Raw genomic sequence first — 26,995 nt, forward strand, 5'->3', positions numbered from 1 at the left:
CGCTGTCTCCTTAGCAGAGGGTAATTTGGGCAAAGGGATGAAATGAGTCGCCTTCGAGAATCGGTCCACTACGGTCAAAACGACCGTGTTACCCTGGGAGGGTGACTGAATCAGTCAGTCGAAGGGACAACAGCGGTTGGAGTACCCATCTGGAGGTCGATTGGAAGTTTACCAGTGGCACAAACCGAGCAAGCCAAAACAAAATGCGAACGTCACGACTGGCAGGCCACCAGAATCGTGTACAGAAAAATGGTACGATGAACCCCTGGATGACAGCCACGTTGGAACAATGCCCCCACTTGATAACATTACCTTAACCTCCGGCACAAATACCGATTCGGTAACCCGGTCGGAGGCGTACCCCTTTAAGGCCGATTTGACCCTGATTCGATCTCCCATGTCAGAGTGGAGACCACTAATGTCTCGGGAAAAATACACTCGGGAGTACGGGCGTTCGGATGGATCAAAAATCGAGATAAAGAATCGGGTTTATGTTTTTTGAACCCGGGCGGTACGAGAGAGAAAAGTCAAAACTCGAAAAAAAGTGCCCACCGAGCCTGCCTGGAGTTGAGTCTTTTGGCAGACTGATATATTCTAAGTTCTTGTGATCAGTCCAAACGATAAAAGGTACCCCCGAATTCCAACAATGAGCCATTCTTCCAATTAACTTGACCGCCAGCAACTCTCTGTTACCAATGAATTGCGTTCGGCTGGAGATAAGCGATGAGAATAAAACGCGCAAGGGTATCTTATCGTCTTGGGAGAACGCTGAGATGAAGCACCTACCCCCACCTCTGACGCATGACCTCCACCACAAAGACGTGTGGAATCAGGGGCAATCAGAATGGGAGCCGAAAGAGCGGCCTTTCAGTTTGGAGAACGCAGCCTGAGCTGCGTCAGACCACCTGAACGCCGTTCTGGGGAGGTCAAGGCGGTCAGAGGCGCGGCAGTTGGCTGAAATTGCGAATAAAACGCCGGTAAAAATTGGCAAACCCCAGGAACCTCTGTAGGGCCTTACGGGAATCTGGAGTTGGCCAATCCACCAAGCCTTAACCTTGTCAGGGTCCATGCGAATCCCTCAGACGAGACGATGTACCCTAAAAAAGAAACAACTGTGCATGAAAATGCATTTCTCCGCCTTGACAAAAAGCCCATTCTCTAGCAGTCGTTGAAGACTCGCCTGACATGTTGAACATGTTCCTGGAGAACGAGGAGAAAATCAATGTCGTCCAGGTAGACATATATATACTGTCAACCATATCTCTCAAACGTCATTGACGAGTGCTTGGAAGACCGCCGGGGAGTTGGACAGCCCGAAGGGCATGACCAAGTATTCAAAGTGCCCCCTGGGGGTGTTAAAGGCCGTCTTCCATTCATCCCCCTTCCTGATGCGGACCAAATGATAAGCGTTACGTAAATCCAGTTTTGTGAAAACGGATGCTCCCTGCAACCTCTCGAAGGCTGAAGCCATCAACGGCAAAGGGTAGGTATTCTTTACCGTGATGTTATTCAGCCCTCGGTAGTCAATACAAGGTCGCAAGGAACCATCCTTCTTCCCCACAAAAAAGAACCCCGCCCCCGCTGGAGAAGAGGAAGGACGGATGAACCCCGCTGCTAGAGAATCAGAAATGTATTTCTCCATGGCCTCCCTCTCAGGAACAGAAAGAGAGTATAATTTGCCTTTAGGCGGAGACTTACCGGGCACTAAATCTATAGCACAGTCATAGGGACGATGCGGAGGGAGAGAAGCAGCCCGGGACTTACTGAACACCTCCTTCAGGTCCAGGTACTCCACAGGCACGTTTGACAAATCCGCTGCCTTCTCCTGTAACACAGAAACAGAAACAGACGGACAAGCAGACACAAGACAGGACTCATGACACTGAGTGCTCCATTCCAGAATGGTGTGCTGCCGCCAGTCCACCTTGGGATTGTGCTGGGTGAGCCACGGGTGTCCGAGAACAATGGGTGCTAGTGGTGAGTCCATGAGAAGGAAATGAATGCGTTCAGTGTGGTTGCCGGAAGTGACCATGGTTATCTTCTCGGTGGAGAATGAAATGTCCGGTAGACTCTGGCCGTTGAGTGCGTTGACAGTAATCTGTTTAGTGAGTGGAACAGTGGATAAATGAAACTTGAGTGCAAACTGAGTGTCCATGAAATTACCTTCTGCTCCTGAATCCAGCAAGGCTTGACAGGCCCAGGTGACTGAGTGATTGGCCCATCTAAGTCTTACCGGAAGGAGAGTGGATGGAGAGGACTTTTCCGCGGAGATCCCGCCCGATAGTAGCCTCGTCCTTACTACCGGGCTCGGTCTTTTACCGGGCATGCATTCAGGAAGTGCCCGGAACCACCACAGTAAATACACAGTCCTTGGGACCTCCGCCGCTCTCTCTCCTCCCGGGAAAGCCGAGCTCTCCCAACCTGCATGGGCTCCGGATCGAAAGCGGGACTGACCGTGTCTCTTACGCCGCCTGTCCGAACCTCCGAGCCACTAGCTCCGCCGTCTGGCCGGGAGAGGCGCTCTAAACGATTGAGCCGGGAATCCACCCGTAGCGCCAGTTCAATGAGGCCGTTGAGATCCGGTGGTAGGTCCAAAGCGTAGATCTCCTTGTGGACACGGTCAGCCAGCCCATGCAGGAAGACGTCCCACTGCGCCTCCTCGTTCCATCGGCACTCCGCCGCGAGGGTGCGGAATTCAATGGAATACTCGGCCACAGTGCGACGACCTTGTTTAAGTTCCGTGAGTTGGCGAGCCGCTTCCTTGCCCGCGACCGCACGGTCAAAGACCCTCTTCATCTCCGCGGCGAGTGCCTGGAACGAGGAACAGCAGGGATCCCGATTCTCCCACACCGCCGTCCCCCATAAAGCTGCCTGTCCCGTGAGCAGGGTGAGCACGAATGCCACCTTGGTCTCCTCTCTCTCAAAGGTGCGAGGCTGAAGAGAGAAATGCATAGAACAACGATTAAGAAAGGCTCTGCAGAAATTCGGCTCACCCGAGTATGGTTGAGGGACAGGCAGTCAGGCTCAGGATGGTCTCCTCGATCCGGTGGTGAGGGGGGAACGGGCGGCGTGGGTGGCGCAGTGGGATTGCGTAGTTCTTGTAGCTGCTGAGAGAGCTCGGACCTGTGTCACCAGGGCTTGTACAGCACGGCCGGTGGATGAGAACTCTCCTGCTGCTGATCCATCCGTGAAATACTGTGGTTGATGAATTCAGTCAGCGCCGCTGAACTTGCTGCATCCATGATGGTCAGATCGTTTGTCACGGAATAATAAGGCGGATGCAAATGTACAATCTCATTTATTGAGCACTCCAGAAAGTAAACACAAGATACAATGGGCTGGCACAGGAGAGATCACAGGGATGATGGGCCGTGGAGGTGAGATGAGGTGGTGACTTCGATGGGCCGTGAAGCAGGTGAGATGCAGATCAGTGGAAGTCCGGGGAGAAACAGGTCCGTGGTTGCAGATCAGTGGAAGTCCGGGGAGAGAATCCAGCGTGGGTGCGTGGAAACAGGAACACGAAGACACGAAGACTCCACTCGCAGGTAAACTCACGAGGAACACGAGGGGAAAACACAAGCGGGACTCCAAACAACGATCTGACAACAAGAGACGAAAGACAGGGCATAAAGTAGGCTGAGGTGATGAGATACAGCTGCCGCTGATCAAACAATCAGCGGCGACGCCCACACGAACAGATTACGTGACAAACCACACGCACACAAGACAACAGAATGAGACAGCGGATCAGCAACCGTGACACATACGTCATTACTATGTTTCGGTTTTCACTTCAGTCCAATCAAGTGTTTACATCATTTATTTGGCCAATTCATTCCAATTGATGTGGTTACATGTGACTTTTTTTATTCCAACTGTGCTTACATTCGGATTATTAGGGTCCATGTAAACGCGGCTACTGATATGTTTTATCATACCGATGCTTTCTTCACATTATACAGCCCAGTTACTTAGCATGTGCATGCATTTATGGGTATATATGTATTGTACATGTCTGTTTATTTGCGGATGCATGCTTTTTGAGAGTTATTGTGTATATTTGTTTAATATATTGTGTATTTTACAGTTATTTTACCACTGTAAATATCACTCTAGCATACTGTCTTGTGTATCTTATGGCACAGACACAATTGCTGAATAAATAATTACGTTCATTAATAAACAGTTCTTTATAATATACATCCAACATTTCTTCTATCAATTAATACAGTTCATTTGCCTAATTATTGCTTTATTTATACTACCATTCAAAGTTTGAGGTCAGTAAGATGTATGCCTTTGAAAAAAGAGACTTATGTTCACCAAGGCTGCATTTATTTGATCAAAAATACAATTTAAAATAGCTTAAAATGTTTAATACATTTTAACATTTAATTAATTCCTGTGATTCCTGATTCCTGTGGCAAAGCTCCAGTCTTTAGTGTCACATGATCCTTCAGAAATCATCTAATATACTTATTTGCTGAAAGTGTGCATGTGTTTTTCAACCCCAGGATTCTTTAATGAACAGAAAGTTAGAAGAACAGCATTTATTTGAAATATAAATCTTGAAATATTATTAATGTTCTGCTTTTGCTGTTGTTTTTGATAAATTTAACGCATCCTTGTTGAATAAAAGTACCAATAAAAGTATCAATACTGACCCAAGACTTCTGAACAGTAGTGTATATAGAATTGATAAACTGATGTGAGATCACTAGTGTATAAATTAGACATTTTATAGCTGATTTGAACTTGGTTCATCCAAACAGATTTTGCAGTCAATACTGTGCATGTTTTTGTGTGTGTGTGTTTCTGGCAGGATGGTAATGATTTTGGGGAGTGTTTCAATGAGCTGCAGTACACACAGCGTCCAGTGTTACTGGTGAAGTTAAGACTTGAGGAGCCCAAAATTGCATTCGAACCTTCACTGCAGAGCTGCTGGGAGCTCATACAACAATCGTTCACGCAGATCATCAACAGCGCCCACAACATACCACGGGTAAACACACACATAACTAGATGTTTAACTCAGTGAAGAAATTACATGGATGCCTTTTTTGTGATTTTTAGGAATTGTAATTTATATCGCATTTTTATTCATATTGATGATTAATTTTCATATTTTGGGTGAACTATCCTTTTTTAATGAATCTTCAGAGTATAGTTACAGTTTAAGTCAGAAAAATGGACCCTAGATCATGCTTAAACAGTCATTTTTAATCCAGAAATCCAAATGTGTGATCTGTTCTTGCAGGTGGAGTGTAAACTTTTCCCAGAGTTTGAAGAAACTTTAATTCTGCGCTCAGTGAGACCCAACGAGGCGCTGGTGATGGACATCATGAACAGAGTGAGAGAGATCTTTGAGAGGAACACTGTTGGGCCCCAGAGGTCTGATATCTTTCAGAGATCGTTTTCCAGTAGAAAAGCTTCAAATTAAGATTGAATCACTCTGTAGTTTTTCTGTACTTGAATCTGTGGTGTATTGTGTAGGTATCTGGATGTGTATAAGAAGTACACTGATTCATTGGACCGTCAAGACATACTGAACTTCCTTAAAACCAAACACTCACTGCAGGGCTTTACTAAGGTAGCTTTTCCTAGTGTGTGCATTGCAGCCTTATAGACAACACACGGGTGAAATGCTTCCTTGTAAAGCCAGATGTTTCTCCTTTGTGACCTGTAGAAAATCACAGGCGTGCAGAACTTGTGGAAGGAGATCACATCACTGCATGTGACAGTCCCGCTGTCCCTGTTCTGTCTGGATGCGGTGAACCTGAACCAAGATCTGTGTGACAAGGCAGAGCATCTCATAGATCTTCTTACCGCATTTGTGATGGAGGAGAACCGAGAACTCAACAAGAGGTGGGTGGAAACAGTCTGAAATGTTCTTCACAGTAAAGCTTTGTTTTGTTTTTTTGACATATTAGTGTTAAAGGTTTTTACAGAGGGGATTTTGGATATTTACTTTTATTACTCTATAAATCAGAAAATTATGGAAGCTTGTTTCCGCCATGAATAATTGCCACTTTTTATCTCACAATTCTGACCTTTTTTTTTTTTTGCAATTGCGAGTTTATAGGTCACAGTTCTGACTTTTTTCTCTGAATTGCGAGATATAAACTCACAATTGTGAGTTATAAAGTCAGAATTGCGAGTTTATATCACACAATTCTGACTTTATAACTCTCAATTGTGAGTTTATAACATGCAATTCTGACTATGTCTTGCAATTCTGGCTTTATAACTCACAATTGCGAGATAAAAAGTCAGAATTGTGAGATAAAAAGTCACAATTACCTTTTTTATTTATTTTTTATTTTTGTGGCGGAAACAAGCTTCCATAGAAAATACTGTCAACAGACAGAAAACAAATACATTTTCACCATGTTTTCAGAAATAAAATGTAATATAAATGAGTCAAATGATATTTGAACAAACCAGTCTTTAAAACCCTTCAGAATATAGACAGAAATTAAACTGTAAAGTTTGATGTATGAAAGTGCTGCTGAAGTGAAAATTTCTGACTGAGAAAAATTCATTTTGAGAAAATGGCCGTTATAGATATGTATTATAATTGAAATCTACAGATGAAAATAGATTAAGTGTATAAACACTTAAAATAAACACTTAAGTGTGTATTTGGGATGATTTCTTTCCACTATTCTGAATAAAGACAAGTTATGGAAGAGGAATATCTCAAAATCTCAAATTTGACTAGTGCCTGAAATTGGCTTTCTTTAATATTAATTTGTACAATTTTCATTATTTTTCTTATTAAACTTCCTATTGCTTTCAAAAATATGCCACATTATATTGTTTTTTTTTTTTTTTTTAGATGATTTTTAGTTGAAAACAGTTTCATTGGATATTTTCGCATATTGTATGTATGAGATATTATAGCATATACTTTTTTATTATTCTTTAATAGTATCTGCCGTCGTTACGATGAGATTACAGACAGAATCACAAGCAAGCTGAGCAACACAGAGGAGCTGGTGGAGTTAAACCAGTACATGAAACACACAAGTGAAGTGACCGTACACAAACTTCGCCATGAGATTGAAGAAGCTGTCAAGAGACTTGACTTCCTGCTTGACTACGCCACCCTACCAGGTAAACTTCCTTTGCTTAATGTGTGCATGCAAATGCTTTATCAATGGCAACACCACACTACTCAATTACTAATATTTCAACCAGCTTTTCACTCACAATCTCTCAGTGTGCGTTTGCCTTCTGCATTTGGGGCAGTCTGGGTCTTGTGGGAACACTTTTTCTTTAAAACTCCTTAAGACTTTCTCTCTTCACAGCGGAGGATATGAAGTTGTTCAGCACTGTGATCCACTGGCCCGAGCAGATTCTGTCATCTATTGAATTCAGCAAGGATAAACTAAACAATCAGAAAGATCAGGCTGAGATTGATCTGATGAAAAGGTGCTTAAACACGGACACGCACACACATCAAACACATCCTACACAGCTTAAACAAACCTGACAGCTATGGCACATTTCATCCTCAGAATAGGGAAGTTAGAGGAGACGCTGAAGGGTCTGGACAAAGACGTGGACATCTTTAAGATGAAAGAGAAGATGACTTTGGAGGAGATTAAGTACAATGTGGAGAAACTCAGTAAGATTGGCATCTGCATGGAAGCCACGGTCAAAGAGATAGAGGTTTGTGTTTGATATTATTGCTATAGAAATAAATATTAACTATTTATTTCTTTTTTGAATAAATGAAATGTAATAATGTGTGGTTATTTCAGGGCATTAATAAAGAAGAGAGTTTGCTGGACAAAGAACAGAGTCAGTTTCCCATCTTACAAACAATAATGGCCAAGAAACAGCCGTATGACCAGCTGTGGATCACGGGTCTTGATTTTCAGACCAAATCTGACGTGTGGATGAATGGTAAAACACATGCTGTCATATTTCCTCTTGGAATTATTGCATCTGATTGGACAGACATTTGTATAATAAATAAAAGACATCTATTTGTCCTGTTGAGGATGTTGTTTTTCACTCTCAACTGTTTTACTGTCTCAACTGTTTCTGGATCTCAAATATATAAATTAAGCATCTAAATCAGTTTGGCATGTGACTGTGTGTGTGATTCATATGTCTTGTGTATTTGCTCTCGAGGTCCATTCCGAAACATGAATGCAGAAACGGTATCAGAGGAGTTAGGAAACATGTGGCGCACCATGTATAAACTTGCAAAGACGTTCTCAGAGCGGACGGCTCCCGGACGTGTCACGGAGAACTTCAAGAAAAAGATTGACAAATTCAAACAACACCTCCCCATTCTGACAACTATCTGCAATCCAGGCCTGAAGGACAGACACTGGGAGATGGTACGACAGTAATATATATAACACTTACATAACACTTTATTTATTAATGAAACTCACTCGCAGATGCGGAAAGGGACAGTCATTTTTGACATTGAATCATTTGATTCCTTTGAACATACATATAAACTGGTTCAAAAAGTGATTTACTGGTCAAGTTCCTTCAATTTTCGTCTTCTTTAAAAAAAAAAAGAAGCCGTATTTAGCACAATTCTATTTTATGATAATAAGTAAAGTTAATAAACATAATTTATTTATAAAGGAGTACGCCCATCTAATCTTCCAATTAATACCAAGGTATAAAACTAGCATCTAACCTCTTCCTGTTGTTAGTTCTTTTGGCATCCCTCCTCCTCCCCTTCTCCTCCTTTTGTACTAATTTTGCCTGTTATAGGGGGGCAATCGGAGCTTGAGTGGGATATTCTTTCCGAGCCCCTCTATAGCAGACAGCAAGCTAAATCTGTTTACCACTTACACTAAGATTTTATGGGCACACAAACTCGTGAAATAGCTTTATTAGCTTGCCAAACTACTGTTTTAACAAATTGACATGAACATTTCTTATGTGAGATATGTTTTAGGATCTGAAATACTGCTTTTGTTACTGTTTATAGTTATCATTAGAGTTGCATTTCCTCACCTGTTTGATTGATGTGAATTATTTGCATTATTTTTTGGCTGATATCAGATTAGTAATACAGTGGGATTTGATGTTAAACCAGACGAGGACACCCCTCTCATCAAGATGGTGGAGCTTGGATTGTCGAAATATTCAGACAAGTAAGGCTGACCTTTGACATTTAAAAATGATCTTTTGTGTGAAACCATGTTGCTTTAATGCAATCTGAATCTGAATTTGTCAGAATCACTCTTTAATGAGTCGTGTCTCTCCTTGTCTGCAGGCTGGAAGAAATCGGAGCTTCCGCCAGTAAGGAAGTACTCTCTGGAAAACTCCCTGGAGAAAATGAAACGGGAGTGGGCCGAGCTTCGCTTTGGGTTTTCCCCGTATAAGGACACGGTAAAACACACTTCATATGATATACTTTAATGTGCCGTTTTGTTAAACAAATGCACTAATATTACATCTACATTATATTTTACTTGACCTGTTGTCATTATTATTTAATGTATGTTTGAATAAATCTGCCATGAAAACAAGTTTTTACTACAGCCACAGTTTAAATTGGAGTAGAAACATAATTATATCATTAAAAAGCTGATATAAAACTCCCTTATTTGCTTTTTAAAAGTTTATATACAACTCTGTTTTTATTTGAGTGTTGATTACTGAAAAAAATTTATTAATTATTTTTTTTAAAAGCTATATTTTTGTGTTTAGGTTTTCGGTTAAATAAAAACTTTATTTTCAGTTTTGGTTAATCACTACTGACAAACTATTAAACATTATTTTGCTTTTATATTAAACTACTGTTTATTTTAACAACTTTATTCCCTCAACATTATTCTGTCTTTCTGTATGTTTGCGTCTGTGTATTTGTCTGTGAAGGGTACGAGTGTTTTATCAGCGGTAGATGATATTCAGCTGCTGTTGGATGATCACATCATCAAGACTCAGACTATGAGAGGGTCTCCATTCATCAAACCCATCGAGGCCGATGCAAAGGTTCACAACTTGTTCACCTTGCATAGAATTTACATAAGCATTTCTTGTCATGAAATTAGTTTTCATGACCATTTACTGTACTGTAAGAAGTCTGTGTGTAAATAAACTGTCTTATGATTAAAGTTTTTTTGTGGAATGAGAAACGACAGTGCCAATGAAAACTTGTGCAGTTTAGTTTGAATTAATAAAAAATTCTGGGTGGACTGGGGAGGAAGTTTTGAGTTGTGCATGTTACAGACATAATATGATTTAAATTATGTAAATAATATAATCCTAATAATAATAATATTAATATGATCCTAGACCTATTAAATAGTTCTGTCTCTGTCATTAGGCCTGGGAGGAGAAGTTGCAGCGCATGCAGGATATATTGGATGCAATGTTGCAGTGTCAAAGCATGTGGATGTATCTCGAGCCCATCTTCAGCTCAGAGGACATCATCGCCCAGATGCCAGAGAACGGACGCAAGTTTGCCATCGTAGACAGTTACTGGAAAAACATTGTCGCTGAAGCGGTGTGTGTGATTGACTGTATCTACAGCTAATGACCAGCAGCTGTATCTGACAATTGTCATGTTTAATAATAACAAAAGGTTTTAGAAGAAGAAACAAACGCACTGCCGTCGGAGGTGCCAGTCAGGAGGGATAGATCCAAATCAACTTGCAAATAGTTGCAAATAGTGGTGCACCACTATTTGCAACTATTTGCAAGTTGAGTGTGCAGTCATATTTTTTCATATACATAATAATAACAAAAGCACATGAAAATGTCCATATTCAAATCCATAGTTTTAATATGGTGTAAATATTGTCATTCCAAAACTGCTCACAAGTTAATGAGATAATAACTGAGCAGCAAATCAGCATATTAGAATCATTTCTAAAGGATCATGTGATACTGAAGACTGGAGTAATGATGCTGAAAATCAGCTTAGACTTCATAGGAATAAATTAAAAATTGAAAAATTATTTTAATAGAAAACAGTTATTTTAAATGGTTATAATAATATTTCACAATATTGCTGTTTTTTTTTAATTAAATAAATGCAGCCTTGGTGAGCATAAAGAACTTCTTTCAGAAAGATTAAAAAAAACGGTTGTGTACATTATTGAACATGGCGTGTGTGTGTTTTTTTTTAAACAGTTAAAGGACACACATGTACTGGTGGCCACAGAGCAACCCAACATGCTGGGTCGCCTTCAGGAGTCCAACACCTTCCTGGAGGAAATACAGCAGGGTCTGAACTCATACTTGGAAACAAAGAGACTCTTCTTCCCTCGGTAAGATTCAGATCTACCTCTTAGAGATGTTAAAACACCTTGAGGTATCTCAGTTTAATGTTCAGAGTCATTATAAGTAAGTCGCCTGTCTCTTACTCCTTATTTCTCACTGTCTAGGTTTTTCTTCCTGTCTAATGATGAGATGTTGGAGATCTTGTCTGAGACGAAGGATCCGCTGCGTGTTCAGCCTCATCTTAAGAAGTGTTTTGAGGGCATCGCTAAACTAGAATTCACCCCTGAGCTGGAGATCACGGGAATGATCAGCTCAGAGAAAGAGATCGTCCCCTTTATAGAGACCATCTACCCAGCTAAAGCCAAGGTACAGGCAGACAGAGAAATAAAGAGGGTGGATCTCAATTTATTTTCTTTATGCAGAATAAAATTTCTTATTTCTTTCTTTTGATTCTGGAGTAAAATATGACCTTTTTATGGAATGTTTCATGAGATTTACCCGCTTGTACAATTTGTTTCCTGTGTATTTTAGGGAATGGTCGAGAAGTGGCTCCTGCAGGTTGAAAACACGATGCTGATGAGCATCAGAAATGTCATAAAGCAAGGAATGGAGCAGTACTCAGAGGTATAAACACACACAATGACTTATAAACATGTAGAATATGATCAGCGCATCATGTGTGTTTGATTCTGCATGTTTCAGATGCCCAGGAAGAAGTGGGTGCTGCTGTGGCCCGGTCAGGTCGTGATCTGTGCGTCCTGTATCTTCTGGACCAGCGAAGTATCTGATGCTATACAGAACAACACACTTCCAGTGAGCACACAGACACATTCAGAGCAGATTTGATTTAGTGGAGCTGGTCAGAATTTATAAATGTGTTTTTTTGTGTGAAGTTTCTGTTAAGCATGTGTTTGCATGTGTTTCAGGCTTACGTAGAGCAGAGTAATGCTCAGATTGCTGATATAGTCGAGCTGGTAAGAGGGAAATTGCCAGGTGGGGCCAGGATGACTCTGGGAGCTCTTATTGTCATTGATGTTCATGGTAAGTGCCATTTTCTTGAATAAAAGAATATTGTTTTTATTTATTTTTAATGTTAGCGTATCATGGTTTCCACAAAAATGTGAAGCAGCACAACCGTTTTCAACATTAATAATAATAAGAAATGTTTTTTGAGCAGCAAATCAGCATATTAGAATGATTTCTGAAGGATCATGTGACACTGAAGACTGGAGTAATGATGCTGAAAATTCAGCTTTGATCACAGGAATAAATTACATTTTAAAATCTATTCAAAAAGAAAGCAGTTCTTTTAAATTGTAATTTTATTTCACAATTTTCCTGTTTTTCCTGCAGACTTGTTGAACATAAGAGACTTCATTCAAAAAATCGTAATTATTCCTAACTCCCAAAGTTTAATGTCTATATAGTTCATGACCTTTGCCGCTTTGTCCCATGCAGCACGTGATGTTGTGTGTAAGCTGGCTCAGGATGGGGTTTCATCCCTGAATGATTTCCAGTGGATTTCCCAGCTGCGGTATTTCTGGGAGGACGGAGAGGTCATGTTGAGGATGATCACCACCGAGATCAGATATGGATACGAATATCTCGGCAACTCGCCGCGCCTGGTCATAACACCACTAACGATCGCTGCTACAGGTGCACTCACTGAAACACACTAACACTGAGGTGTAACGTGTAACAGTACAGAAATAACACTTTGGTGTGATTTTTTGAAGTCACAGTTCGGTAGGTGTTTGCTAGAGCAAGGAGAATTTTTTTTAATTAAACAGTGCCTTTCTGAACAAACTATGTTCTTTAAATAAAAAGTCTTGTCAATATTGCTGCAACCAACTGCATAAACACTATTTTCCCATCCAACAGGGGAAACACAGAGTTTCAAATTACATTCTGCACACTCATAAGTGGTTAAAACAACACTGCATTCGCTCGGAAGACATGCAAACCGAACCGAAAAACTGTATGAATTTGTGTACCGTTACACCCCGTACACATTATGATATATCATTTTATTTCTAGTGCTGAGCTCTGTAGTGATCTGGGCGTAGTTGTGGAGTTTTGAGTTATGTCACATCTGTTATGCTGAATGCTGATTGGTCCACAGGACTCTGATGGGCGCTCTGAAGCTGAATCTGGGCGGAGCTCCAGAGGGTCCTGCGGGAACTGGAAAAACTGAGACGACTAAAGATCTGGCCAAAGCTCTCGCCAAACAGGTGCTCGCAGCAATTTTACGACATATATAAAGCTGCTGTTTCAGTTTAAGCACTGATTATGTTGTTTCGATTACTTCAATATGTTAATTTTATAATAATTAAAAATATGAATCAGTTTTATTATTACTGTTATTTTATGTACGTGACAAATGTGTGTTTAGTGTGTGGTGTTCAACTGTTCTGATGGTCTGGACTACAAAGCGATGAGTAAATTTTTCAAGGGTCTGGCACAGTCTGGAGCGTGGGCATGTTTCGACGAGTTCAACCGAATAGAGGTCAGCACAGATGATCAAAAAGGGTGTTGATGTGACCACCGAATTAACAAATTAAACAAAAAAATACTCTGTAGTTAAGTCTTATCTGTATGTCTCTCTGCGTTTGTCGCGTTTCAGGTGGAGGTGTTGTCTGTGGTCGCTCAGCAGATTTTGAGTATTCAGCAGGCCGTAATGCGAAACATGAAGACATTTATGTTTGAAGGAACCGAGCTCTCTCTTAACCCAACCTGCTGTGTGTTTATCACCATGAACCCAGGATATGCAGGCAGAGCAGAACTACCTGACAACCTGAAAGTAATGAAATTTTATTTTTTAACTAAAATGAAATGAATATTAACCCTGTAAAACCTACTGTATCATATTTGAGAAGGCCTCCAAATTATCAATACGATCAAAAGTTTGCTGAAAAACCTGTTGTACACAATTTTATGTACACAAACTTCATGCCTTCTGTCATCTGATTAATAGGTTATACTTTATTATCAAGTGAGAGGCCTTTTATTATAAGTGTAAAAATGTCCACCTTCAGATCGTGGTTCATGTGTCTTTTTGCTGTGAAATCTTTACTGTTTTTGATTAAGTAAATGTAAGAATAACTTTCATATAAAGTGATATTTCAAGATGAACACTTACTGGACTGAAGCAACTTAATTTTCCACCTCATTATTATATGTATGTTTACTTGATTATCCACATTTTTAATTTTTTATTTGGAAAAATCATGTTAAAATGTGGGTATCAAAAATGATACATTGGGCTTTTGAGGAATATTTATTTGTTCATCTCTCAATCATCATTTTATTGCATTGCATTATACTTATAGCATTAAAATATTGTCTTACTATTGAGTGAAACAGAGTCACGACCGATATTTATTTTCATTTTATGTAAGTCGTCTGCTATACTGTTATAAAATTTCATTGATTTATATTGCAAGCGATCAGAATTTCATCTTACTTTTTGGCAATATAAATATCAGAAACTGCACAAAATTGCATATTTTTGCTCAGTTTGTACCTCTGGATGAAATTAGGTGTTTTTTCCCCCCATATTCTCACTATATCATACTTTGTGAGCCATAAAAGCCTGATATATAAAATATGATGCTCAACGAAAAACACAAGGTTCAATAAATGGTTCCATTAAAAAGAAAAAAAAAGAAAAAGATTTTTCTATTATTTCATATGTCGGGCTTTACAGGGTTAAATTAATGTTTTGTGTGTGTATATTTGTATGTTTGTAGGCTTTGTTTCGCACAGTTGCAATGATGGTTCCGGATTACGGACTGATAGGAGAGATATCACTTTATTCAATGGGATTCACAGCTTCCCGGAGGTAAAATCAGGTCTAGCCAAACAATAAAACTAAACTGTTTTTAGTTCGGTGGGTGCTATTATTTAAAGTTCAGTTGTTTCACTTCCTGGTTTTGTTTTTGCCAGCCTGGCTCAGAAGATCGTGGCGACATATCGCTTGTGCTCGGAGCAGCTCTCGTCTCAACCTCACTACGATTATGGGATGCGTGCGGTGAAATCAGTCCTGACTGCGGCGGGAAACCTGAAACTCAAATACCCAGAGGAGGACGAGAGCGTTTTGCTGCTCAGAGCTCTCATGGATGTCAACATGGCCAAGTTCCTGGCGCAGGATTTACCACTGTTTCAGGTGTGTGAATGTAAATTACATAAAACTCATGCATCATTTTGTATGAGTTTGCATTTGGTTAATGATGGTGTGTTTGTGTGTGTTTTAGGGAATCATCACTGATCTGTTTCCTAAAGTGGTGCTGCCCGAACCAGATTATAAATTACTGTTAAAAGCTTTGGACGACAACATCGCCAAGATGAAACTGCAGCCTGTACCGTGGTTCATCAGCAAAATTATACAAGTACACAATCTGAGCAGACAATGAACATTTATCTGTCACATCATTATACTCATATTTTTTCTCACAAATTCTGTCTTAAGATTCAAATAAGCTCATTCTATATTAATGGGACACGTCAGGCTTTGTTTCTAATAGCTAAAACTGTAGCTAAAAAAGCAAACAATTAATTTGTTTTATTGCGTGCACAGGTGTATGAGATGATGCTGGTCAGGCACGGCTTCATGATTGTTGGCGAGCCAATGGGTGGAAAAACTTCATCTTATAAAGTTCTGGCTGGAGCTTTGGGAGACCTTTATAAAGGTAATCAGTCCATAATAAGTTTTTTAAATTTAATCTTTAATCAATCTTTTTTTGTAGTTATAATACTGGTCAGAATTGCATTTTTTTTTTTTTTTTTTTTTTTTTTTTTCATTTCTTTTTTAAAAATAAGTCTGTTATGCTCACCAAGGCTGCATTTATTTGATCAAAAATACAGTAAAAACAGAAAAATTGTTAAATATTATTACAATTTAAAATAACTGTTTTTTATTTGAATATATTTTAAAATATAATTTATTTCTGTGATCAAAGCTGAATTTTCCGCATCATTACTCCAGTCTTCAGTGTCACATGATCCTTCAGAAATCATTCTAATATGATGATTTGCTGCTCAATTATTATTGGTGCAAAATTTTTAATGATGCATAATTTTGATATTTTTTTCAGGATTCTTTGATGAATATAAAATGAAATCTATAATTTTTTTTAAATATGTGTAATTGATTAATTTTATGCACCAATATTCATTGCATCCCTTTTTTTTACTGTATTTTTTATTTAAAAAAATGCAGCCTTGATGAGCAAAAACATTTTGAATGGTAGTGTTAGTTATACATTTACATTTTTCATATAAAAATAATTTCATAACTAAGCATGTTATCATGTTGTGTGTTTGTTATTTGTCTATATAGAAGAACTGATGGAAGAATTTGCGGTAGATTTCCGCATCATTAATCCGAAGGCGATCACTATGGGGCAGCTGTATGGCTGTTTTGATTCAGTGAGTCACGAGTGGTCTGACGGCGTTTTGGCCACCTCATTCAGACAACAGGCCCAGTGCACCACAGACGACCGGCAGTGGATCATTTTCGACGGGCCGATTGATGCGGTCTGGATTGAGAACATGAACACCGTTTTGGATGATAACAAGAAGGTACATTTACATCTCAATGTTGCAGGAAACATGTGTGAAGAGCTTCAGGTTTAGTGCTGGTGTCTGATATGTTTTTCTGTTGAACAGCTGTGTCTGATGAGTGGTGAGATCATTCAGATGAGTCCTAAAATGAGTCTGATCTTTGAGCCTGCGGATCTGGAGCAGGCGTCACCGGCTACTGTGAGCAGGTAAACAACAAACACTCACCTGCTTCACACTGTTACAATAATTCAGTGTACAGTACTCACATGGAATATAGCCCATTCTTTTTCTTGCCAATTTTTTAATGATAATATAATTACTTCAAAAAAATCATTTTTAGTAGCCAAATTTCCAGTGAAGAATTACAATCCTGATTTCTCCACTCCCATGAAGCATTGCACATAACAATGGGATTCTCCCTACACTCTCAAACAACTTAAATATTTCTGTACATTACCATAGTTTGGAGTCAGTATGATTTTATTTAAAAGAAATTAATACTTTTATTCAGCAAGGATGCATTCAATTGATCTAAAGTGATTATGTTACAGAAGATTTCTTTTTTCAGATAAATGCTGCTCTTTTGAACTTCATCAAAGAATCCTGGAAAAAAATAATGACAATTTAACACAAAAATATGAGGCAGCACAACTGTTTTCAACATTTTGAGCAGCAAATCAGCCTATTAGAATGATTTCTGAAGGATCATGTGACACTGAAGACTGGAGTAATGATGCTGAAAATTCAGCTTTGATCACAGGAATTTGATATTCGAATAGATTGTAAATGATATTTCACAATATTAGTGTTTTTTTTGTATTGTAGATCAAATAAATGCAGCCTTGGTGAACAGAAGAGACTTTTTCAAAAACATTAAAATATCATGCAAAAATAACATGCAAAACTTTTGAATGGTGCTGTATGTCTGAATAATTCACAATAAAACTCATAAATTATACACTTAAAATGTTGTATAACTATATAATATAATTGGTTAATTTCCTCATTAAAGAGGTTAAGTATATAGTCTTATTTTTGTTTCAGTACTTTTAATTATTCTAAATATTAATACATTTCTAATACAGATTCTCTTAATCACTGCATTTTTATGAATATGCAAGCTTAGGCTTTATTATCATACGGGCACATAAAATGTGCTTTACACCCGAGTTGTTTTGCTTCGACATGTTTGATAGCTTTTTATAGAGTGTATGTGTTGTGTTTAGGTGCGGTATGATCTATATGGAGCCGCATCAGTTGGGCTGGACGCCTCTGAGAGACTCCTACATGAACACATTACCTGAGAGCCTGTCAGATGAACACAGAACACTGGTGAGGAAGACACTCATGCACAATTTAATAATGTATGTTTTTAAACATTTCTGAATACCGTTTGATGACCTGTGTGTGTTTTGTTGTAGATTACTGATCTCTTTGACTGGCTGGTTCAGCCTTGTTTGGACTTTGTTTACCACGAGTGTGGATTCTTAGTTCAGACGTCACCCATTCACCTGGCCTATAGTTTGATGCGCCTGTATACCTGCCTACTGGGTACATGTGTACATTATGCATTTCAAACATTTTTCAATCTGTTTATTCATGTCACATTTGATTTGAGGAGTATGTTCATGTGTGCAGATGAGATTTTTCAGGCAGGACAGGAAGGAGCAGAATCTATGACGAGTCAGCAGGTGACGCTGTGGCTGCAGGCACTGTTCCTCTTTGCTGTGGTGTGGAGTCTGGGAGGAACCATCAACGGCAACAGCAGGAAGAAGTTTGACACCTTTTACCGAAACCTTATAATGGGCACAATCACCGATCACCCACGACCCCAGAGTGTGAAACTCAACAAAAACAACGTTTTCCCAGAGAGAGGTCCACTTGATATTTTTGGTTGATTCCTAAACCCAGGAAATATAATACAATTGTGATTGAATATATAACTATTTTCTCATAATGCCTGTTACCATCAATTTTTAACGTATTTGAAGAGAAGATATTTTCATGTATAACACCAAGTCAAAAAAAGAAGGGAGGTTGATGCAAATAATATTATTAATCAGCTGACACCAATCAAGAGTCATATACAGTTACTTTATGAATCGTCTGCTGTCTGTTTCTTCTGTTCTCCACACAGGCACGGTCTATGATTATTATTTCCATAAGCAGGGCCCTGGTCAGTGGAACAATTGGACAGAATCCATCTCTAAAGAGGACAGAGTCATACCTGCCAGCGCAAAAGTTTGTACATGCCAATCAGGGTTATTAAAGTTAACAACTAAAAACATAAAACATTTGGGTAATACTTTACAATAAGGTTGATTTATTTAAGCTAGTTGCTCATGCATCATTTCTCATTTTGATTTAATTTGACTTGAGCTATAAAAAAAAGCTATATAGGCATATTTAACTCATAAAAATGACTATAACACAAAACAAAAATAGAAAAACAATTGCTAAAATGGAATATATAAAAAAAATATTTTTAAAAAGCAATAAAATATAAAGGTAGTACTTTAAAATAAGGTCTCATTGGTTAACATTAGTTACTGCATATTAACTAACATGAACTAACAATGAGAAATATATTTTACTGCATTTATAACCTTTGTTAATGTTAGTTAATAAAAATGTTCATATTCATGTTGACTGTTAACTGATGTTAACATATACTACACTTAACAATGTGTTATTAAATGTTAAAAATTAACATTAGCTAGGATTAATAAATGTTTTAGAAGTATTGTTAATTGTTAAAGTAATGTTTTAAGTAACGTGTTAAGTAATGTAATTAATGTTAACAAATAACCTTATTGTAAAGTGTTACCAATATAAATTTTAAAGGTGCCCAAGAATGCTTTTTCACAAGATGTAATATAAATCTAAGGTGTCTCCTGAATGTGTCTGTGAAGTTTCAGCTCAAAATACCCCATAGATTTTTTTAAATAAATTTTTTTAACTGCCTATTTTGGGGCATCATTAACTATGCACTGATTTACACTCGACGCCGCCCCTTTAAATGCTCACGCTCCCTGCCAAACGAGCTCTCGACTATATTACAGTGCATTTACAAAGTTCAAACAGCTAATATAACCCTCAAATGGATCTTTACAAGATGTTCGTCATGCATGCTTCGAATTATGTGAGTAAAGTATTTATTTGGATGTTAACGTTTTATTCTGAGTGAATTTGAGGCTATATGCTCTGTGGCTAACGGCTAATGCTACACTGTTGGAGAGATTTATAAAGAATGAAGTTGTGTTTATGAATTATACAGACTGCAAGTGTTTAAAAATGAAAATAGCGACGGCTCTTGTCTCCGTGAATACAGTAAGAAATGATGGTAACATTTAACAGTACATTAGCAACATGCTAACGAAACATTTAGAAAGACAATTTACAAATATCAGTAAAAATATCATGATATCATGGATTATGTCAGTTATTATCGCTCCATCTGCCATTTTTCGCTGTTGTTCTTGCTTGCTTACCTAGTCTGATGCTTCATCTGTGCACAGATCCAGACGTTACTGGCTTGTGTAATCCCTTAAACATGGGCTGGCATATGCAAATATTGGGGCATACACCCTGACTGTTACGTAACAGTCGGTGTTATGTTGAGATTCGCCTGTTTTTCGGAGGTCTTTTAAACAAATGAGATTTATATAAGAAGGAGGAAACAATGGAGTTTGAGACTCACTGTATGTCATTTCCATGTACTGAACTCTTGTTATTTAACTATGCCGAGGTAAATAAAATTTTTGAATCTAGGGCACCTTTAATAATATTAAAAATAGTCAAACCTAAAAGTACATCTTTAATATAAACATAAATATTAAATATAAACACTTTATGAACTTTAAAAAATACATCTGAAAATTAATTCTACGTATATTCGTAAAGTAAACGTCAAGTAAACACAGAAGGGAAAAATTGATTCACAGTGTAAAGTCACTCTCTTTATATGGCCTGTGATGCCTTTGTCTCTCAGGTGTCTGATCTCATCATACCCACGGCAGAAACATCACGGCAGCTCTTCTTCCTCAGGACGTACCTGTCGCATGAAGTGCCCATTCTGATTGTGGGACCCACAGGAACCGGCAAGTCTGTGATCAACAACAACTTCCTGATGTCGCTCCCGAAGGAGCGCTACACTCCCATCTGCATCAACTTCTCCGCCCGCACCTCTGCCAACCAAACCCAGGACATCATCATGTCCAAGCTGGACCGCCGCCGCAAGGGCGTGTTTGGGCCACCCATGGGGAAGAAATGCATTATCTATGTTGGTAAGAACTTGGTACAACACTGATTGTGTACATTTATTGTACAGCTAAGGCCTTGCTGTGGCTAATGATGTAAATATAATAGTTTCACAAGTTCTGAAAAAGTTTCCCTGCAAAATGGTGGTTTTAGTTTGTGCTTATCTACATTTGGCTTATTAATTGATATGAATGCACAGATAAATACAAAAAAATATGGATGCAATTACATGAGAAATATAATCACAATATATGATTATATTGGCTCAGCTTTATGTATTAGTGTAAATGTTTCTGTTCTTTTTACAAAAATGTTGTATAACAATTCTAATTAAATTACAGTGTGCTACATATTATGTTCATAGACAATAAGTTATAAATAAACTTTTAATTTTGTGACCTAGCAGAGATTAAAACTGTTTTTGCTTTTGTAAAACTTCCTGTAGATGATCTGAACATGCCTGCAAAGGAGATATACGGTGCTCAACCACCCATTGAATTGCTGCGGCAGTGGATCGATCATCATCATTGGTATGATAAAAAAGACACATCCAGGTTGGATATTGAGGATGTGCTGTATATGTCTGCGATGGGGCCCCCTGGTGGAGGGAGAAATGACATTACAGGTAAATGTCTGATCCTGAATGCTTTTAACAATATTAGTCTAAGTCAGTTTCTTCTTTGTCACGGTTTTGTGTCTTTCCTCCCTCACAGGGCGATTTACACGTCACCTAAACATTATATCGATAGACACATTTGATGATGAGACTCTAAGTAACATCTTCACGTCCATCACCGACTGGCACTTCAGCAATGGTTTTGATGCCTCTTTCTACAGGTGTGTGTTGATGTAAAGTGGCCCCAAAAAAAGTCCATCTTAAAAATGTCTCTATGTGATTGTGTTATATATAAAAAATATCAAACACATATATTAGTGCCATATATTTAGAATAAAAATAGCACAAGCACACTTACAAGCCAAACATTTTTCAAAATAGTTTTTGTAACCACTGTATGGTAAAAAAAAAAAAAGTGATTAAATATTTCTGGGTATGTGTATTTGTTGTAGGTTGGGTAAAATCATGGTTCAAGCTACTATGGCAGTGTACAAGGATGCAATCGAGAGTTTCCTCCCAACACCATCTAAATCTCATTATATTTTCAACCTGCGAGATTTTGCAAGGGTGATTAGGGGCGTAATGCTCTGTCCATCGACGCACATGCAGGTAAATGCACACATGTGTATATTTCTCTGTAAAGGCAAAGTAAATACACTAAATAGTTTACAGAATCTGAGTTTTGTGCTTCTTTTTTCATCAGGAAGGAGATAAGCTGATCCGGTTATGGATCCATGAGATCTATCGTGTGTTTTATGATCGACTGGTTGATAATGATGATAGAGATAAATTTTTTAATATTGTTAAAGAGAGGACATCAGCGTATTTCAAACAAAGTATTGACAAGGTAATGTTTATAATTGTTTTTAAAAATATATTTTTAAATTATTTATACAAATTAATAAATTCTTTTTTGCACATAAAAAAAATCACATTGTGACATTTTCAAGATAATTAAATAAATTTAAACCTACAGTATTTTTAAAATATATATATTTTTAATAATAATAATAATAAAACATTTTCATTTATGCAAATTGTTCACTCTATTACAAGGAAAGCCGATCAGTTATTTAAATAAATAAAATTGATCTGGTTATCTAGTATCTCTTATACTACACTTTGCTTTAGATTTTAAAAGGATGTATTCACATGTCTCTTTCACCTGTTTAGCTTCTCTGTCATCTCACTCTGTCTGGTAAAGTCGAAGATGATAGCATTCGCAGCCTGTTTTTTGGTGACTACGCCAAACCAGACTCTGCCAGTAAACCGTATGACGAGATCACAGATCTGAGCTCATTAACTGAGGTGATGGATTTCTACCTCAGGGAGTTCAATAACATCAGCAAAGCACCCATGAACCTTGTCATGTTTCAGTTTGCCATCGAACACATCTCACGAATCTGCCGTGTGCTGAAACAAGACAACGGCCACCTGCTGCTGGTCGGTATCGGTGGATCAGGGCGACAGAGCACCACCAAACTTGCCACCTTCATCAATGACTATGAGCTGTTTCAGATCGAATTGACCAAGAACTATAGCATGTCAGACTGGCGTGACAATCTGAAGCACTTGATGCTTAAAGCCGGGATAGAGGGGAAGAAAACGACATTTCTCTTTAGTGACAACCAGATCAAGGATGAAGCCTTCGTTGAGGACATCAACATGCTGCTCAACACAGGAGACGTGCCAAACATCTTTCCAGCGGACGAGCGTGCGGACATCATCGAAAAAATGCAGGGAATTGCCCAATTGGAGGGGAAGAAGATTGACGTCACACCACTCTCCATGTACAACTTCTTTATCGACAAAGTTAAAGCCAATCTTCATATAGTTCTTGGTACTGTTTATATTATATTATATTATATTATATTATATTATATTATATTATATTATATTATATTATATTATATTATATTATATTATTACTGGACAAGATGGTAAATTAATGTGTACACAAACTAGTTATTAATAAAACAGCATACATAATTAATCAAATAATATATAAATAAAATTTTATTTTATTATTTGTTTATTTAGTATATATTATTTACCATATATTTTATATATAATGTTATATGTAACATGCTATTATTATGTAATAAATATATTATTTAATATGTAATTATATATTTACTATATGTAAAACAATATATATATAATGTTTATTTTTATATTTATGTATTTTTATAATATAGAAATCAATTATTATAATTATTATATATTGTAATATATATTTATATTGTGTTTGTATAGTTATTTTTATTGTTTAAAAATATATTTATGTAATATATTATACAAATCAGTTATCATTGTAATATATATACAGTACAGTTCAAAAGTTTGGAACCACTAAGATTTTTAATGTTTTTAAAAGAAGTTTCGTCTGCTCACCAAGGCTACATTTATTTAATTAAAAATACAGTAAAAACAGTAATATTGTGAAATATTATTACAATTTAAAATAACTGTGTACTATTTAAATATATTTGACAAAGTAATTTATTCCTGTGATGCAAAGCTGAATTTTCAGCATCGTTACTCCAGTCTTCAGTGTCACATGATCCTTCAGAAATCATTCTAATATGCTGATTTGCTGCTCAATAAACATTTATGATTATTTTCAATGTTGAAAACAGTTGTGTACTTTTTTTTCAGGATTCCTTGATGAATAGAAAGTTCAAAAGAACAGCATTTATCTGAAATACAAAGCTTCTGTAGCATTATACACTACCGTTCAAAAGTTTGGGGTCAGTAAGAATTTTTATTTTTATTTTTTTGAAAAGAAATTAAAGAAATGAATACTTTTATTCAGCAAGGATGCATTAAATCAATCAAAAGTGGCAGTAAAGACATTTATAATGTTACAAAAGATTAGATTTCAGATAAACACTGTTCTTTTGAACTTTCTATTCATCAAATAATCCTGAAAAAAAAAATATTGTACACAAATATTTTGTACAATTGTACACATTAAATGTTTCTTGAGCAGCAGATCAGCATATTAGAATGATTTCTGAGGGATCATGTGACAATGAAGAATGGAGTAATGATGCTGAAAATTCAGCTTTGCATCACAGGAATAAATTACTTTGTGAAATATATTCAAATAGAAAACAGTTATTTTAAATTGTAATAATATTTCACAATATTACTGTTTTTACTGTATTTTTAATTAAATAAATGTAGCCTTGGTGAGCAGACGAAACTTCTTTTAAAAACATTAAAAATCTTAGTGGTTCCAAACTTTTGAACTGTATATATATATATATGTATCATTTTAATATAAATCAATTACCATTATAATTATTATGTATATTATATAATATTCTTGTTTAAACATATATAAAACTCTATGCATGTTTGTCCCAATAGCAATGAGCCCAATAGGTGAAGGTTTCCGCAATCGTCTGAGGATGTTCCCATCTCTGATCAACTGCTGCACCATAGACTGGTTTCAGGCCTGGCCCAAAGACGCTCTGGAGATGGTCGCCAACAAGTTCCTTGAGGATCTGGACCTGGAAGACAACATCAGGATGGAGTGCGGTCATGATCCAGAATTTATTACCTTTAACAGATGATAGTATTCAAATATAAAGGCTCATATTGTCTGCTTTGCATTATTCTCAGGGTGGTGGAAATGTGTAAAATGTTCCAGGAGAGTGTGCAAGAGTTGTCAGAGCGCTACTACTCCCAGCTGCGCAGACATAATTACGTCACTCCTACTTCTTACCTGGAGCTCATCCTGACTTTTAAAGCCTTGCTCAATTCCAAACGCAGCGAGGTGAATGAGCTCAGGAATCGCTACATAGTCGGCTTGCAGAAACTTGACTTTGCTGCTTCTCAGGTGAGACAGAAAATATGAATGCTTCACTCATCATTTCATAATACTCTCTGTACATTTCATTTTGTTCATCTGCTCTTCTATTCTATGCATAAATATATATATATATATATATATATAAATATATATATATATATATATATATATATATATATAATATGTGCATAGTCATTAGTCATGAATATATTGATTTTGACAGTGCTGTGTATGTGTGTGTGATCTGCAGGTAGCGGTCATGCAGCAGGAGCTCACAGCTCTACAGCCGGAACTGATCGAGACAGCAAAGCAGACTGATCAGATGATGGTGAAGATAGAAAAAGAGACTGTAGAGGTTGATGCTAAGAAAGAGCTTGTCAGTGCCGATGAGAAAGTCGCCAATGATGCAGCAGCTGCTGCTAAAGCGATTAAGGTAACGGATGGGAAAAATGGATTTCAGGTCTTCAAAGCATTACATTTGTATCTAAGGCTTATAAAAATAATCCAAGCCGGTATCTGAATGCAAACCCTTCAAACCCTTACCAACATCAGTTTCACCCATAATTTATTAGAATGCAGTTTCAATACAAGTACATTTTGCAGTTTCAGTGTTCACTAGAGGGGTTCATTAGTGTAAACAGTCTTATTCTAAGAACCTTTGTCATTGAGGAAAAAACAGTTAAACTTTCAACATGTTTTAGGTAGTTTTAAGAACAATAACACTGGTTTAATGGCACAGATGTAACTCCAGCTAACAGTTTGTTAAGGCCCCGATTAACTACAGGTATATAGCGAAATCAAAGAACAAACTGGTATGACATCATTTCAAACAAAATCATGTCAAACACAGTTTGTTTGAAATTCGTTCCATGAGTTCAAAACATCTTGGCAAAGTGAACTTTCTGTAAAAGTTTGCTCTGGCTTCAAACTACCATTTGTCGATGGAGATTAGGTAAAAGGTACACGTGTTTTGGGGATCCAACTTTTTAGACTTGGAAATCTTCACCGGTTCACTGGAAATCTGCTTTATGTTGAAGTTGTAATTGGAACTGAACGCGACACTGACACCGTTTTTCATGTGTAATACTATAAAGCTGCTTTCTTTAAAACAATCTATTGTATAAAGTGCTATATATAAATAAAAGTGACGTGACTTGACTGGAGTGCTGAATTGCAAAGCTTGTACATTTGCATAGGCTACTTGTTTTAGAGTATGTTCCAGCTCATAACTTTAGTCAAGTCAAGCTATGATTTAAAGAAGTTTAAATCAATGAATTTATTGTTGGATAGGATGAGTGTGAGGGGGATCTTGCGGAGGCAATGCCAGCGCTGGAAGCGGCTCTTTCTGCTCTGGACACACTGAAACCAGCTGATATTACTGTCCTGAAGACAATGCAGAATCCCCCTGGTCCTGTCAAACTTGTCATGGAGTCCATCTGTGTCATGAAGGGAATTAAACCAGAGAGGAAACAAGACCCTGGTGGATCAGGTATGAAAAAGCAGCACACATTAAACATAAGACTTTTGTC

General features: G+C 37.6%; 1 protein-coding gene across 1 annotated transcript in view; it reads left to right on the top strand.

The window, feature by feature from the left end:
* The window catches only part of dnah3 (dynein axonemal heavy chain 3), a 47,934-nt gene that overhangs the window by 12,279 nt on the left and 8,660 nt on the right, over nt 1-26,995 (top strand). The window contains 45 exon segments of the mRNA XM_048175563.1: nt 1,837-1,940; nt 4,773-5,002; nt 5,258-5,391; nt 5,494-5,590; nt 5,687-5,865; nt 6,932-7,116; nt 7,311-7,434; nt 7,521-7,674; nt 7,767-7,911; nt 8,143-8,354; nt 9,040-9,131; nt 9,254-9,287; nt 9,289-9,369; nt 9,859-9,975; nt 10,310-10,489; nt 11,119-11,255; nt 11,373-11,574; nt 11,740-11,832; nt 11,911-12,021; nt 12,135-12,249; nt 12,667-12,846; nt 12,849-12,864; nt 13,331-13,439; nt 13,601-13,714; nt 13,832-14,008; nt 14,958-15,049; nt 15,154-15,373; nt 15,462-15,596; nt 15,785-15,896; nt 16,547-16,788; nt 16,876-16,976; nt 17,997-18,102; nt 18,192-18,321; nt 18,409-18,645; nt 18,908-19,011; nt 20,762-21,056; nt 21,476-21,655; nt 21,744-21,867; nt 22,099-22,255; nt 22,350-22,493; nt 22,820-23,486; nt 25,022-25,187; nt 25,277-25,493; nt 25,717-25,899; nt 26,757-26,955. Coding sequence (XP_048031520.1) covers nt 1,837-1,940; nt 4,773-5,002; nt 5,258-5,391; nt 5,494-5,590; nt 5,687-5,865; nt 6,932-7,116; nt 7,311-7,434; nt 7,521-7,674; nt 7,767-7,911; nt 8,143-8,354; nt 9,040-9,131; nt 9,254-9,287; nt 9,289-9,369; nt 9,859-9,975; nt 10,310-10,489; nt 11,119-11,255; nt 11,373-11,574; nt 11,740-11,832; nt 11,911-12,021; nt 12,135-12,249; nt 12,667-12,846; nt 12,849-12,864; nt 13,331-13,439; nt 13,601-13,714; nt 13,832-14,008; nt 14,958-15,049; nt 15,154-15,373; nt 15,462-15,596; nt 15,785-15,896; nt 16,547-16,788; nt 16,876-16,976; nt 17,997-18,102; nt 18,192-18,321; nt 18,409-18,645; nt 18,908-19,011; nt 20,762-21,056; nt 21,476-21,655; nt 21,744-21,867; nt 22,099-22,255; nt 22,350-22,493; nt 22,820-23,486; nt 25,022-25,187; nt 25,277-25,493; nt 25,717-25,899; nt 26,757-26,955 — 7,133 coding nt within the window.

The sequence above is a fragment of the Megalobrama amblycephala genome, linkage group LG22 (assembly GCF_018812025.1).
Source record: "Megalobrama amblycephala isolate DHTTF-2021 linkage group LG22, ASM1881202v1, whole genome shotgun sequence".
Classification (NCBI taxonomy): domain Eukaryota; kingdom Metazoa; phylum Chordata; class Actinopteri; order Cypriniformes; family Xenocyprididae; genus Megalobrama; species Megalobrama amblycephala.